The sequence below is a fragment of the Megalops cyprinoides genome, chromosome 11, assembly GCF_013368585.1.
Source record: "Megalops cyprinoides isolate fMegCyp1 chromosome 11, fMegCyp1.pri, whole genome shotgun sequence".
NCBI classification, from domain to species: Eukaryota; Metazoa; Chordata; class Actinopteri; order Elopiformes; family Megalopidae; genus Megalops; species Megalops cyprinoides.
The window spans coordinates 30,025,197-30,039,303 of NC_050593.1; the positions used below are offsets into that span (position 1 = coordinate 30,025,197).

At 46.8% G+C, this 14,107-nt stretch overlaps 2 protein-coding genes across 6 annotated transcripts in view; both read left to right on the plus strand.

The window, feature by feature from the left end:
- Nucleotides 1-72: 72 nt before the first annotated feature.
- wdr12 (WD repeat domain 12) lies at nt 73-5,855 on the plus strand. Its single transcript, XM_036540994.1, has 13 exons — nt 73-307; nt 698-792; nt 1,032-1,126; nt 1,273-1,379; nt 1,863-1,978; nt 2,858-3,012; nt 3,322-3,367; nt 3,490-3,575; nt 3,945-4,085; nt 4,178-4,283; nt 4,404-4,536; nt 4,729-4,801; nt 4,983-5,855. The coding sequence occupies exons 1-13, from the start codon at nt 267-269 to the stop codon at nt 5,070-5,072; spliced, it is 1,284 nt and encodes a 427-aa protein (XP_036396887.1). The 5' UTR covers nt 73-266; the 3' UTR covers nt 5,073-5,855.
- Nucleotides 5,856-6,397: 542 nt separating this feature from the next.
- Nucleotides 6,398-14,107, plus strand: part of ical1 (islet cell autoantigen 1-like) — a 16,560-nt gene continuing 8,850 nt past the window's right edge. For 2 of the 5 annotated variants that reach the window (XM_036540965.1, XM_036540968.1), the window contains exons 1-7: nt 6,398-6,460; nt 7,564-7,614; nt 7,726-7,768; nt 7,892-8,063; nt 11,932-12,004; nt 12,114-12,237; nt 12,819-13,017. In XM_036540965.1, the coding sequence (XP_036396858.1) occupies nt 7,752-7,768; nt 7,892-8,063; nt 11,932-12,004; nt 12,114-12,237; nt 12,819-13,017 (585 nt within the window). In that variant the 5' untranslated portion in view covers nt 6,398-6,460; nt 7,564-7,614; nt 7,726-7,751. The other 3 variants (XM_036540966.1, XM_036540969.1, XM_036540967.1) reach the window with 3 other exon arrangements.

Below are 14,107 nucleotides of genomic sequence, written 5' to 3' on the forward strand. Positions count from 1 at the left end.
AATAAATCGATGTGCTCGATGTGACCTTAATTTCTCTGTGATTGACTAAACAGCCTGCATGTTTCACTTCACGCACGCTGACCCGCATGGTGTACCCATTGCAAGGGAGCTAGCGCGTTAGCAGCGTGTCATGCATGGGGCTAACTAGTTAATTTGCCGGCTTACTAGGAACATAACCACGGAATACCAAGTTCCCAGCGAATTTTCAGCTACGAAGAGAGACAAAAAAATTTCTGGCGAAGTCAGTTTTAAAGTACCCATTCAGAATGTCACAGCTACAAGCGAGGTTCTTCACGGAAAACAAAAAGTAAGCAAAGTTAGCTTGTTGGTTACTTGATTTTCTGTCTGGGTAGCAAGCTAGCTAGGTAAAGTTTGTCTCAGTATTAATGTAGGCAACTTAACGTTTTTTCCCGATAAATGCTTAGAAACAGTGTGCCATCTTTTCACGCATTTGGAGTTGTTGAAGCGGGCAGAGAAAAGATTGCCCTGCAGTATGAATAAACTGCTATTTTGACACAACTTGCTACATTAAAGTTCAGCTAACTAGGTAACCATCTTTGCTAGCTTGCTGAGTGATACCTAGGCAACGTCAACCGGTTACGTAGTCAGTAAACATCAGTGCAACTTATTAGCCATCTAGCTTCGTTTTATTCGAATTTATCTAGACAGCCAATCTTAACTATCTCTCTTATTTTAGACATGCAGTAGATGATGTGCCCTTTTCCATTCCGGCTGCCTCTGAGGTACTGGATCTCAGCAATGTCATCAACAAGCTGCTGGAAGCAAAAAATGGTAAGTCCATTGGGGGAACATTAGTGTTTATCTTAAGCTAATACAACTCGAATGAAATGGAGCATCAGTACTTCATTACAGTGGTTCGCCATGGTGAACCTTCATCAATATTTAAGGCGGGTAGTATTTAAAATGGCATCTGAAATGACCTGTAACGACCTATTTTAACCAGTGCTGATGTCGTTGTTACTTCATGGTTAATGCTGCTGTTTAACCTGTGTTGTACTCTGTGCTTTCAGGGGTTCAGAGTCATGTGGAGTTTGACTTTCTGGTCAGAGGACAGTTTCTACGCGCCCCTCTGGTCGACCACATGGAAGCTGAGGGCATCTCAACAGTACGTTGCTAAAGCAAATCAGTGCAGTCAATGGTGTGGTGTTTCACTCAGGCAGATGCAGGCTGACGTCAGGTTATGTGTAGATGTCTGAGAGGCTGGTGCCATTCTCAGTCCGCTCCTTCCACGTCCACCTTTGTGTGTTTCAGGAAGAGGTGGTGGAGATCGAGTATGTGGAGAAGTTCACCGCCCCAGAGCCTGAGGAGTGTGTGATGCACGATGACTGGATCAGCTCAGTGGATGCGGACTCAGAGTGGTGAGACAGGCCTTCGTGAACAACACACACTGACGTTATAACGGCTGAGTTTGGCAGATTCCAGCTTCGCGCATAATACAACCCAGACATGATGCTTACAAATGAGTGACAGCTAAGTTACAGGGCATCGAGGTGTGTGTGCATGTGTAGTCTGGGGGAGGGATCAAGTCTCAGATTCAGGAGATGTTTTAAGTATGATTCATTGAAATTGAAATACCAGAAATCATTGTGTGTGCTTGTATAGTCTTTACTTGTGCTGCAGATGGGCTGTTTGGTGGCTTGGGTGGCTGTTTGCGGGATTATGAACACTGTAGGTCTGTGTGGCTCACGCTAATGGTAGAACCAAACTACATAAATGAGATCCACTACAGTTGAAACTGGAACTGGCAGCAGAACAGATGGAAGATATTCAGCATTTACAGTTTGCATCCCCATGGTCAGCGGGTTGTAGAATAGCTTTAACGGGTCCTCTCTGTGCTGCAGGATCCTGACCGGCTCCTACGATAAGACGGCACGAATCTGGTCCCTCCAGGGGAAGGCGATGATGACCGTGGCAGGGCACACAGACGTGGTCAAGGACGTGGCCTGGGTGAAAAGAGGTGAGGGGTTCTTGCCGTGCGATCTGTGCACGGACGGGCTGTGCAGAAGAGATGAGCTCAGCTCTCCTTACTCTCCATGGGCGCACTTTCAGTCCCTTTGGCTTCATTCCCTTTTTATCTCCTTTATGCAGCTTTATCCGCTCTCACTGCCGAGTCTGTCTCAGCTTAGGCTACACCTGCTCAATGCAGGTGTCAAACAGCCTCGTTAATGCGGCTTAGTTCTTTTTAACCCATGTTAACTGCGTTTGTACAGTGCAGTACTGCCTGATAAGGGTGAAGATAAACTAGGTTGCAACAGGGCAATGATTAAGTAGCTCCCATCATACTTTATGACCATATAGTAAACACACAAATGAAGAAAAGAGAGAGATAAGAATGGAGTTCTCTGTTAGGTCCTGTTAGAAGGTAGTCCTTGTTGGCCATGGTTTCCAATTGCTGTTTTAACTGAGTTAAAAATGGGACAGGTGGTGTTACCAGTTTGTGGACCAACTGTGACTTTGAAGACAGTTGTGTGAAGCTGTGGAGGCTTAGGGGAAACTGGCAAAATCTACATGCTTTCTTCTGTTAGTGGTGAGATTATGTCAGTCTCATACAGCTCATGTTCATACACTGTAATCACAGTTTTATCGAGCAAATATGGCATTACTTAAGAACGACAGCTCATTTGTTACTGTCAACACGTGTGTGCGCGTGTGTGCGTGTGTGTGGGGTATTAAGAACGGCAGCTCATTTGTTACCGTCAACTTGTGTGTTTGTGTACACGCATTTGTGTGTGCGTGTTTGTGCGTGTGCGTGTGTGTGTAATCGTGGCTGTGTTGTGTGAGAGGCAGGCCGCTCTCCTCTGTGTTGTGCTGCTCCACAGTCTGTGCTCCTCTGTAGATGGGCTCACCTCTCTGCTGCTCACCGCCTCCGTGGACCAGACCGCACTGCTGTGGGAGTGGGACTCCGAGCGGAACAAGGTCAAGGCGCGGCACTGTTGCCGTGGCCACGCCGGGAGTGTGGACACCATAGCGGTGGATCCCACCCAGACCAAGGTGAGAGGGAAAGGGAGCGAGGCAGAGAGAGGTTGGATGTGGGAGCTATAGAGAGGTCCAAAGTTTCAGTCACCTGGAAGGAAAGGTACCGGAGCTGTGTGATGTAAGAATAAACACAAGTCACCCAATGAGCCCAGTCAGTTAGAGAGGATCGATGGGACTTACCTATAAAGTTTCATTATACTCCACTATTAATGCTGTGCCATGGCCCATTCACATAGTCAGTCTTGCTGATGAGTGAACCTGCTTTCACATACCTTTAATGTGTGATTTTAATCATTGTTGTATTTATTCTTTTTTTTTTTACAGTTCTGCAGTGGCTCCTGGGATAAAACGCTTAAGATTTGGTCTGCAGGTGATGCTCATATACCTTAATTATACTTGCAAAAAAATGTGAAGAATGAAATATAGCTACACTTGTACAGTCATGCATAGTGTTAACAACCATGATGGAAGGATTTTTGTATTTGCTGATAGTCCCCACAGATGAAGAGGATGAGATTGAGGATCTGCCAGACAGACCACGGAAGAAACAGAAGACCGAACAGATGGGTCTGACCCGGGTGAGAATCACAGGCTTATTTTAACTGGTGATGCGTCATCCTGCCATTCAGCTGAGCACAGACAGAGACTGAGGAAAAGGCACCAGTGATGAACAGGGAGGCTTCGTGGGCCCCAAAATGGGTGGAGCCATCATGTGATGTCATCAGTGGCTCACTAATTTACATTACATTATTGGCATTTAGCAGTGTAACATAGTGGTTAAGGATAGCATGGTGGGATAATTGTTTTGTTTTGATGAAGAGGGCAGAGTCCTTTGATTCGTTCAGACAATTCAGTGGTTGGCAGCACATCCATTGCGGGGTCCATGAAGCCATAGGGCACCATCACTAGTGTCTACAGCATTGTAACCAAGGCCTGCCTCTCCCCAGACACCCTTCATGACCCTGTCCGGACACAACGAGGCGGTGTCGTCCGTGCTGTGGACTGATAACGAGGAGGTCTGCAGTGCATCATGGGATCACACGATGCGGCTGTGGGATGCGGAAACGGGGGGCCTGAAGTCCACACTGGTGGGTGATGCTGCCCAGGGCACACCGTCTGCGCCAATGCCTGTCTGTCTGCCTTTGTATGAATGAACAAATCTGTTGTGTTTCGCCTGCAGACGGGCAGCAAGGTGTTCAACTGTATTTCATACTCACGGCTGTGTCGGCGTCTGGCTTCTGGCAGCACGGATCGGCATATTAGACTCTGGGACCCGCGATCCAAAGGTTAGCGCCAGACCTCACCACGGCAGTGAGTTTAGTGAGTTACATGGTGAGTTACAGTTGTATGTTAACTTGACTGGGCCTGACTGTTTTTGGTTGTCTTTTTTTTGCACTCCCTCACAGATGGCTCTCTGGTGCTGCTGTCTCTGACGTCCCACACGGGGTGGGTGACGGCAGTACAGTGGTCCCCTACGCATGAGCAGCAGCTGGTGTCTGGCTCCTTGGACTGCGTGGTCAAGCTGTGGGATACGAGGAGGTGTGGGAGGCATATCTTCATCATGTTTATCCTCATGATAGTATTGTGCGATACATGGCTTTGTCGGGGACCCATGATGTTAGTGGTTGATATTGCAATATGCGGAGACTCCATTGGTTGCCGTCAGCCACAGTAAATGTTTTATGATCTCCAAATGACCGCTTTGCTTTGGTCCTCTGGTGTCTTCCACAGCTGCAAGGCACCCCTGTATGACCTGGCGGCTCATGAGGACAAAGTGCTGTGTGTCAACTGGACAGATAGTGGGGTAAGATCTGCTAACGCCTGGACCACTTGCAAGAGCTAGCATGATAATGAATTTCATTGGATTGGCCACAAATTTTTTGTGTTGCAAACCTGGCCACTAGTGAAATGGACACAACTTGTATTTTGACCATTTCACCCTGGACCTTGCTCCTCTGAATGGCATTTCTTTGTTGTTAATGCAGCTGCTGCTGAGTGGAGGGGCAGACAACAAACTGTACACCTACAGATACTCCGGCCGTTCGTCCAGCACCGGACCGAAGGATGCTGTGTGAATGCCAAACTGCAGGGCAGTGCAACCAAAGCAACACAATGCCACAACGTTACACCTGCACCAAGGACCTTTGGGATACTTTGACAAACTGCAAAGATAATTGTGGATCTTTTTGTTCGTCTTTTTATTTCACTTTATAGATTTGAAAAGTAGTTTTTTTACACTCGCCCTTTTCCTGAAAAATATCTCTTGGAGATGTTGTCTCACCGCTGATGTTGGAAGATCTTTCATTGTTAAACTGTGAAAGATTTGTTTTGGTAAGAGGATCTGGAATTGTTAGACATGTCTCCCTACATTGTATCAGGGATAACAATTGCTGTGTTACTTTTGCAGAACAATTTGTATTTCAAGCACTGGTTTTGTGATTTATTGTTCACAACAGAGGACAATCTCATGGTTTGTACAAAAACATGTTCATAAAATCAGATGTGTATCTATATTATGTATATGTGAATATAATTGAGGAATTAAGCTATTGCATCCCTCAGGAGGCTCAAACCTGGCTGCCTATGGATTTAATGACGGAAATTTAAAAGACCACGGTTGTCATGGATTCATGTCTATTAATAGTGGATTCATTTGAAATGGATCAGTGTCAGTCACTCTCTGCCTTTGTTCTTTCAGTTACACAAACTCCTGCCCTCTTATCAGGAACTTATTTGATAAACTGGTGTAGGGAACAGTTGAGTCCTTCTTTAAATGTGGTGCAGCATAGGGGCATAATGTGCTTGACTCACTTTCCATCAGTATTGACATATTATAAAGATTGTCTAATGTGTAATATTTATCACTCCTTCCTTTCAATTAACTGGATTCACTTACAAATTTTTTTTATGGTTTTATTGAAGCTCAGAAGCTTTAAAGCTTAGAAGTGAATCCATGTTTCTTACTGACTTGTTCATTGTAATTACTTATCATTTGCCGAATTTTAAACCGAAGCTATACAAATTACAAGAGTAATAGGCCGTATTCTAGAGTTTCCATAATTACATCTCTAAATTATTACATTACATTACAAAATTTTAACAAGTCTCTCGTGCAAAATATGTGAAATGTGTGAAGAACATACCATTAAAATACTTTTACACTATTTTTGTGTCAAGAATTTTAATTGAAGCCAAAGTCCCATGCACTTGTTTAAAACATGAAAAATTTCTGTTTTAACGGTGCTCACGTACCGCTTAAAACCCTTAAAGTCAGCCACGTCATCTTTTCCCTGCAGGTGGTCTGTCAAATTACCTGCTTCCTCAAAACTATTGTCCTCTTTTGAATTTGATGCCACTTTGCGCCACCTAGTGGCGCGGATGAACAACAAATTCACATCCTGTTTTTTTAATGATAAAGCCTTGGGATGAAAGCGACAGTGGATACCACAGTCCGATCGGGAAGGTAATGTAGCTGGCTTGCTGTCAACAATTTAATAACGGATGCTGTGACATGTTTTTAAAGAGAATTTCTTGTAATGCATACGTACGAGGCGGACAACTGGGAGAATTAAACAGTTTTACACCAGTGTAGCTTGTTAGTATAACTAGCCAAACCTCACCGTCGTTAACCAGCTGTCCTTGCAATCGACTGAATTCAGTGTTGCTGCCTTAGAAATATAATCTAATAAGGTAGCTACACGTAGACGTAATGACTCCGAATCTGATCCAAGCCTTTTTCTGTGTATAACGGAGAATTATTAGCTGGCTGACATTTTAAAAGCTCGGAAGGCAGGGAGCTAGCAGGCTAACTGATAGTCAGAAAGCGACGCTTTTCCTGTTCAACTTCTTCAGTCGGGAGAGCGGCTGTTTTACCCAAAGGTCTGCTGCCCAAATTGGTGTCGGATTCAGGTGGATCGCTAGCAAGCTAACGTTAGTTAAAACGCAGATGCTTGGCAGTCGATGTGTGATGTAAGTTTTTTTATTCTTTAAGAAACATCATGACCTTCGCTAGCTTGCTTGCTCAGTGAACATCTTGCAAACTGGCTAAGCGCTGACGGCGATTGCCTGGAGAAAATGGCCTTTTTTGTAATTATTACCGGGTTTTCCTTGTTACCTTGCCAGCTACTTGGCCGTCTCAGAGGTGGTAGCTAGGTTACATTGTCTTCCGGGATCGGTGCATTTTAAAAATGCATGTGTTGCTAGCTGTCTATATTGTGATGACGGCGTCTCAAGGAAATTATTAGAAATCTAATGGTCATTCGACTGCCTTATGAATGAGTCGGACAAACGGCTGTCATCGCCCCCTGTCCTTTTTCCGCTGCTTAACATTATATTTCTGACTCAGAGGCTGGCTACCTCCTCATGAATGGACACAGATGGCACCCGTGTGGATGTCTGTACCGATAGCTGGTTAAAAACATACCGCTCTGCCGGATCATCTCTTGCAACGACAGCAAGCGAGATTCTGACCTAGTTATTTCCTGCATGAATCTTTAATAAAACTGTATTACATAACTTCGATAGATGAATGTGTGAAGGATAATAACGATGTTCATGACTGCCCAGATACAGCGGGATGTTCTGTAGCTAGCCGACTTACAACTGCCTCTTTTAAGGGTGAGTTTGAACTTTGCTTTTATACATTTTAAAAGAAGTGATGTAAAATGTCTTAAAATGCTTATTCACATAGCGCATGATCAGAACACATTTGTTGTGTCCCTCTGACAGACCTGACACACAGCAGCACACGGAAGATGGATAGCGGTTACGGGTAGGTGTTCAGATATTAAGTAGTGAAACGCGGTTGCGACAGACAGTGCGCCGCTTTCTCCGCCCGGGCGAGCCCAGGTTCTCCGATGTCAGGCGCCGTACAATCGGTCTTTATTCAAACTAGGTTCTCCAGTGACATGTTCAGCGGCCGGGCGGTGCTAGGAGAGGACAGCTCCGTCATGGCCCGCATGCAGAAGAAGTTCTGGAAGACCAAGCAGGTTCTGATCAAGGCCACGGGAAAGAAGGAGGATGAGTACGTGGTGGCGTCCGACGCTGACCTGGACGCCAAACTGGAGGTGTGTGCACATCTCACTGGCCGTGTCTGTGCCCTTCTGTTGGTGTCTGTGCCCTTCTGTGGGTCTTTGACCATCTTCATGCATCTGTGCCTTTCTGTGAGTGTCTGTGACCCTCTGCATGTGTCTGTGCCTTTCAGCATATCTCTGTACCGCTCTGTGTGTCTGTGCCCTTCTGTGAGTGTCTGTGACCCTCTGCATGCATCTGTGCCCTTTTGTGAGTGTCTGTGACCCTCTGCATATGTCTGTGCCCTTCTGTGAGTGTCTGTGCCCTTCTGTGAGTGTCTGTGCCCCTCTGTGAGTGTCTGTGCCCCTCTGCATGTGTCTGTGACCCTCTGCATGTGTCTGTGCCTTTCAGCATATCTCTGTACCGCTCTGTGTGTCTGTGCCCTTCTGTGAGTGTCTGTGACCCTCTGCATGCATCTGTGCCCTTTTGAGTGTCTGTGACCCTCTGCATATGTCTGTGCCCTTCTGTGAGTGTCTGTGCCCTTCTGTGAGTGTCTGTGCCCTTCTGTGAGTGTCTGTAGTGTCTGTGCCCCTCTGCATGTGTCTGTGCCCCTCTGCATGCATCTGTGCCTTTCTGTGAGTGTCTGTGCCTTTCTGTGAGTGTCTGTGCCTTTCTGTGAGTGTCTGTGCCCCTCTGCATGTGTCTGTGCCCCTCTGCATGTGTCTGTGCCTTTCAGCATGTCTCTGTACCCCTGTGTGTGTCTGTGCCCTTCTGTGTGTATGTTGTCCTTTATACTGTGTCTGTGTCTTTGCCCATGTCATCTTTGAATGTCACATTCCCGTTTTGGATCACGTATCAGATACGAGCTAAAATGAAATGTAAATTAGACACTGCTCTGTTGTGCACTCCGTAACTCCATTCTTATCTGCTTAACAGACACCATTCTCCAAGGCCACATGCGTAGCCTATGCTTTCCGTATTACTCATTCAGAGCAGCTGGTCATTCGTAGATGCACCCGGTCTCGAGGTTCAACCCGCCCCCATACAATATGACATAGTATATTTTCCTGTGCAGTGTCTATTCGGTGTGTTATCACTGCTCAAAGTCGCTTTGGTTTTGGAAACTGCTGTCACTTTGCCTGGGTCACCGTGCCATTGAGGCGTCTCATCTCAACGCTGCCGGTTGTGGTCAGCTTTCCGGCTCCACAGCCGGCTCTGTTCCATTTGTTTCTACTTTCTATTTTTGCTTTTCTTAATGTTTCCAAGGCCACTCCTGTTTCTCTCTGTGCACATTCTCATTCTCATAGAGGTATGAGGCAGCAGAGGGTCCATCTAAAGGGATTTCGGTCCCAGAGGTCTATTGTGTCTTTAATACATACTGACTTGTGTGACTTTAAATACACATTTCGTGTGTTCTGTGTGTTAGATGTTCACAAAGTGAAGTACACTTTCTTCACATTAGTTTCATTTTATACAGGTGGAACTGAGTGTACCCAAGGCGCAGTAGATTAACCTGAAATGGTACAGTGATCTGACAGGTCTGAGAAGCAGTGGTCTCTCTGCTCACATTAGTAGTTTAGGCTGCTAAACCACTACCCCGTATTACTGACATGTCAGATAATGAGTGGTGGTTTGATGGATTTGTTTTATTTTTGCTTTTCGACTTGGAGGATTGTTTCACCCAGACAGGCCTGTTTTTCTTGCTTATGAATAGATAGGAATTGAAAAGTCTCTGTCCTTTTTTTTTCTGGATGTCTGTCTCAGCCATGCAGCTGAGAGGAGATGACTAAGAGGGGATGGTGAATAATGAAGAAAGAAAACTGATTAAATAAGCTCTGATTAGTGTGTGTGTGTGTGTGTGTGTGTGTGTGTGTGTGTGTGTGTGTGTGTGTGTGTGTGTGTGTGTGTGTGTGTGTGTGTGTGTGTGTGTGTGTGACTGACTGTGTAAATGCATGTGCGTGAGTTGGTATGTGTGGAAGATCGTGTCTGTGTGAGTGAATGTTAGCAAATTAGTGTGTGAGTCTGTTTGTGGATATATGTCTTTGTGACAGTCTGAATGTAGCTCAGTTTGTGTGTTTGAGTTTGAGAGAGAGAGAGAGAGTGTGTGTGTGTGTACACGCGAGCGCGCGCTTGTGTTCGAGAGCGTGCTTATGTGTGTGTGTGTGTGTGTGCGTGCATTCATGCGTGCGTGTGTTTGTGCATGTCTATTCAGTCAGGCATAGTCAACCATACCTCAGGGTTGGTGTTGTCCCTAGGATACATATTAAGAAAGACGGTGGTTTGACGCAGTTGATCTCAGTTAACTGCATTGAGCTCCTGGAACAAGCCCGCAGAGGCAACGTGGGGTGTGTGTGTAGAGAGCTGGTGGAAGTGGAAACTCCTCACACTCCACCGAGCTGTGAAATCGCTCCTCTCTCTCGAGTGGGATGTCGGTGATGCGGTTCAACTCAGATCTTCCCTAATCACACCCAGACAGCGCTTTCTGTTTTCTACAGTGATTGAGATGGTTTGCGCCTGTTACAGACAGAATTTTTACAAACCTGCAATGAGTACCTGAGTGTGTCTGTGTGTGTGTCTCTGAGTGTCTATGTGTGTGTCTGAGTGTGTGTTTCAGGTTAAATAGTAACCAGCAGCAGCCACCCTTCTGTAGGAGGTCATGCTTGAATGAGTGTGCGTGTGTGTGTGTGTGTGTGTGTGTGTGAGAGAGAGAGCGCGAGTGATGGAGTGTGTTTGAACAGCTCTGTGTTCTTACTGTTTCGGAGAGGAATGAGAAAATTCACCTGTTGACCCAGGTGTCTGCGCTCCTTCCTTTTACTCTTACCTTTTAAAATGATTGATTGCTGTCAAGTGGTTGCCATGGTAGCGGGGTTAAAATAAGTCTCTGGAAGTGTGCAGCAGCGTGGGGAAGCTGCTGACGCTTCACATCCTGGCCTGCATGTTGCTCTCGTCCCCTTGAGCAAGCTGCCTGACCTTACTTCGGTCCAGATTAAAAAGCCTTGGCGATAGAGGTGTGGTTATCTTGCTGAATATCATACTCCCTTCAGAGATAGCCCTGTTTGCTGTAGGTGTGGTGTTTGTGAAATGAAATCCTGGCCAAGAATACAGTCCACTCTTCCTCTGCACAGATCTCTCTCCCTCTCTATTTCTCTCTATAGCTTTCACTCAATCCTTGCTAAATAATCTTGATCATTCTAGACGGGTGGGGAGACTGTGTGTGAAGAAGGAGGCTACAGATGCTGCCTGTTGTAATGTTAGGGTGTAATGTTGTAATGTATGCATGTGCATATGTATGTATTTACATATATAGGGGGCCGGAGCAGCTGGGTGGTTGTGTCTTTGTATATATTGTAAAGCTTTCATGGGTTGCTGCTTGTGGGTAACCTGTATTATGTGTCTGCTTGTAAAAGGCCTGAATCTTATGTCTCAGTAAAAGGGCTTTGAAGGTCTCTCTATCTTTCTTCATTGCTCTCTTTCTTTCTTGTTTCTCTCTCTCTCTCCATCTCTGCCTCCTTATCTGTATGTACATACATTAACCCTAACATTACAACAGGCAATATCTCTGCGTACAGACATACGCATGTATGTGTGTACGTATGTATGGATGTATGTATGTGTTTTGTTGTGGGAGGGGTAGGGAGAAGCAAATGTCTTTGTATACATTTTAAAGCTTTGATGGGTTTCTGCTAATGGATAACCAGTCTTATGTTTTTGTTTGTAAAAGGTGTGAGTCTTATGTTCCAAAGAAAGGGCATTGAAGGTCTCTCTTTCCGTCTCAGTCTCTATCTCTTTATCTGTATTTTTCATTCATTGCCTTTTCTTTTTTCTTTTTTTTTGCTTTTTTCGCTGCCTGGGTTAAAGAAGTCATTCTTTGTCAAAGTGTGTTCTGCACAGATGGTTTGACGCACATCTCTCCTCTCTTCTCAGTTTTTCCGCTCAGTGCAGGCCACGTGTACGGAGCTGCTGAAGGTGATAGAGAAGTACCAGGAGCGCATTACGCGTGAGTAACCCCCACAGACGCAGTCACACTGTGCGAGAGAGCTGGCTGTGGATGGCCACGGTGGGGTAACTGTGCTCTCCTAAATACTGCCCCCCTCACACACACACAGACCTGTCCCAGGAGGAGAACGAGCTGGGCCTGTTCCTTCGCTTCCAGGCCGAGCACGACCGCACCAAGGCGGGGAACATGATGGACGCCACCAGCAAGGCCCTGTGCACCTCCGCCAAGCAGAGGTGATGAGCTCTCCTCACATCGGATAACGTGGCACATAGTAACGGCCGAGAAGTGTGTTAATGTGCAGCGCAGCGGTATGGCGTAGTGGTGAGGAGCAGGGCACATAACCAAAAGGTTGTTGGTTCAATTCCCTGCTGGAGCTCTGCTGCTGTACCCTTGGGCAAGGTACTTAACCCACAGTTGCCTCAGTAAATATCCAGCTGTATAAATGGATAACATTGTAAAACAACTGTAACCTATGTAAGTCGCTTTGGATAAAAGCGTCTGCTAAATGAATAAATGTAAATGTAAATTGCCTCAGTAAATATCCAGCTGTATGAATGGATAGCATGTTAAATTGTAGCCTGTGTAAGTTGCTCTGGATGAGAACATCTGCTAAATCACAATAATGTAATTTAATGTAATATTTACTAGCTTGAGCTGACATTTTGGAGATGATATCTGGCTCCTCAGTCTTCCTCTGTCTGCGCTGTATAGTGCCAGTAGTAACTGCTCACATCATTACTCATGTCTGCCTGTGCGCTGGCCACGCCCTGTCCCTCTGTCGCCCGGGTAACGCCCCGCCCCGCCCCGCCCGCAGGCTTGCGCTCTGCGCCCCGCTGCAGCGGATGGAGCAGGAGGTGGAGACGTTCCGGCGGCGTGCCATCACGGACACGCTGCTGACGGTGGGCCGCATGGAGAAGGCCCGCACCGAGTACCGCGGCGCCCTCCTCTGGATGAAGGACGTGTCTCAGGAGCTGGACCCCGACACCTACAAGCAGCTGGAGAAGTTCCGCAAGGTGAGCGGAGAGGAGCAGGGCTCGTAACCAAGAGGTTGTTGGTTCGATTCCCCACTAGGGCACTGCTGCTGTACCTTTTGGAGAGTTGCTTAACCCCAGATTGCCTCAGTAAATATCCAGCTGTATAAATGCATAACAGCAAAAACTGTAACCCACGTAAGTTGCTCTGGATAAGAGTGTCTGCTAAATGACAATAATATAAAGTAATGGGGGCCCCCAGCACATGTACAATAGGGAGAGGGAGAACTTGAGCTTGGATGAGAAAATATTAGGAGGCCCTGATATGCTGTGGCCAGTGAGATCCCATTTATAGCAACGTGTTGTGAGGTGTTCCCCAATGTGCTGGCTAAAGTCCCACTCTGGCTCTCTCAAGGTGCCCATGTGATCATCCTCCACTTCCACTGGCTAAAAAAAAAATTGTCGTCTCTCTTAGCGAGTGTGTGATGAGCGCCGGGGCACAAAATGGCTGCCATGCGTCACCCCCTTGGGTGTGACCTCATTTGGCGGCGGTTGGGGTGTGATGCACAGTGATTTCGGTAAAAGCGAGAGGACACTTGACACCAGCGGTCGTCCCTGCTGTAGCTGTCCTGGGGTTCGTCCATCGGGGGAGGGGGGATTGAGTTCCCACCTGGCCTCCAGGTGAACAGAGCCTCTCTGTGAAGGTCGGAGAGCAGTGCAGTCTGGGAAAGAAACGCACGCGCTCGGCGGGCCGGAGCCGAGATGGTGGCCGTCTCTCTCTGACAGCGAGCCAAGGACGGAGCAGCCACAGAGGGCACCATTCACACAGTAATAATGAGGTCTGTCATAAAACGCTGGGCGCCCAGTAAGTGAATCAATCAGCCCAATTTTCCGTAAGGCAATATACTTCAAAGCGATGTGACAGAGGGCTCCATTGAGTCCCGGCTGAGACGGTCAGGCTGTAACGGATCTAACGTGGAGGGGAATGTGAAAGAGGAGCGGGGGGGAGGATGTGGTGACAGCACGGTCACACGGAGCGGGGGTGTCACGCGGAGTGGAGGGTATCGCACCGCCCTCCTCAAGGCCCCGAGCGTGTGTGTAATGCTAGATTGAGCTCCGAACTGGGCTCGCT

Bases quoted from the DNA above. Each gene is read 5' to 3' on its own strand.
- wdr12 (XM_036540994.1), top strand. From the start codon at position 267: ATGTCACAGCTACAAGCGAGGTTCTTCACGGAAAACAAAAA. The intron at 3,368-3,489 runs GTGATGCTCATA...ATTTGCTGATAG, and splicing joins GCTTAAGATTTGGTCTGCAG to TCCCCACAGATGAAGAGGAT. The intron at 4,284-4,403 runs GTTAGCGCCAGA...ACTCCCTCACAG, and splicing joins CTGGGACCCGCGATCCAAAG to ATGGCTCTCTGGTGCTGCTG.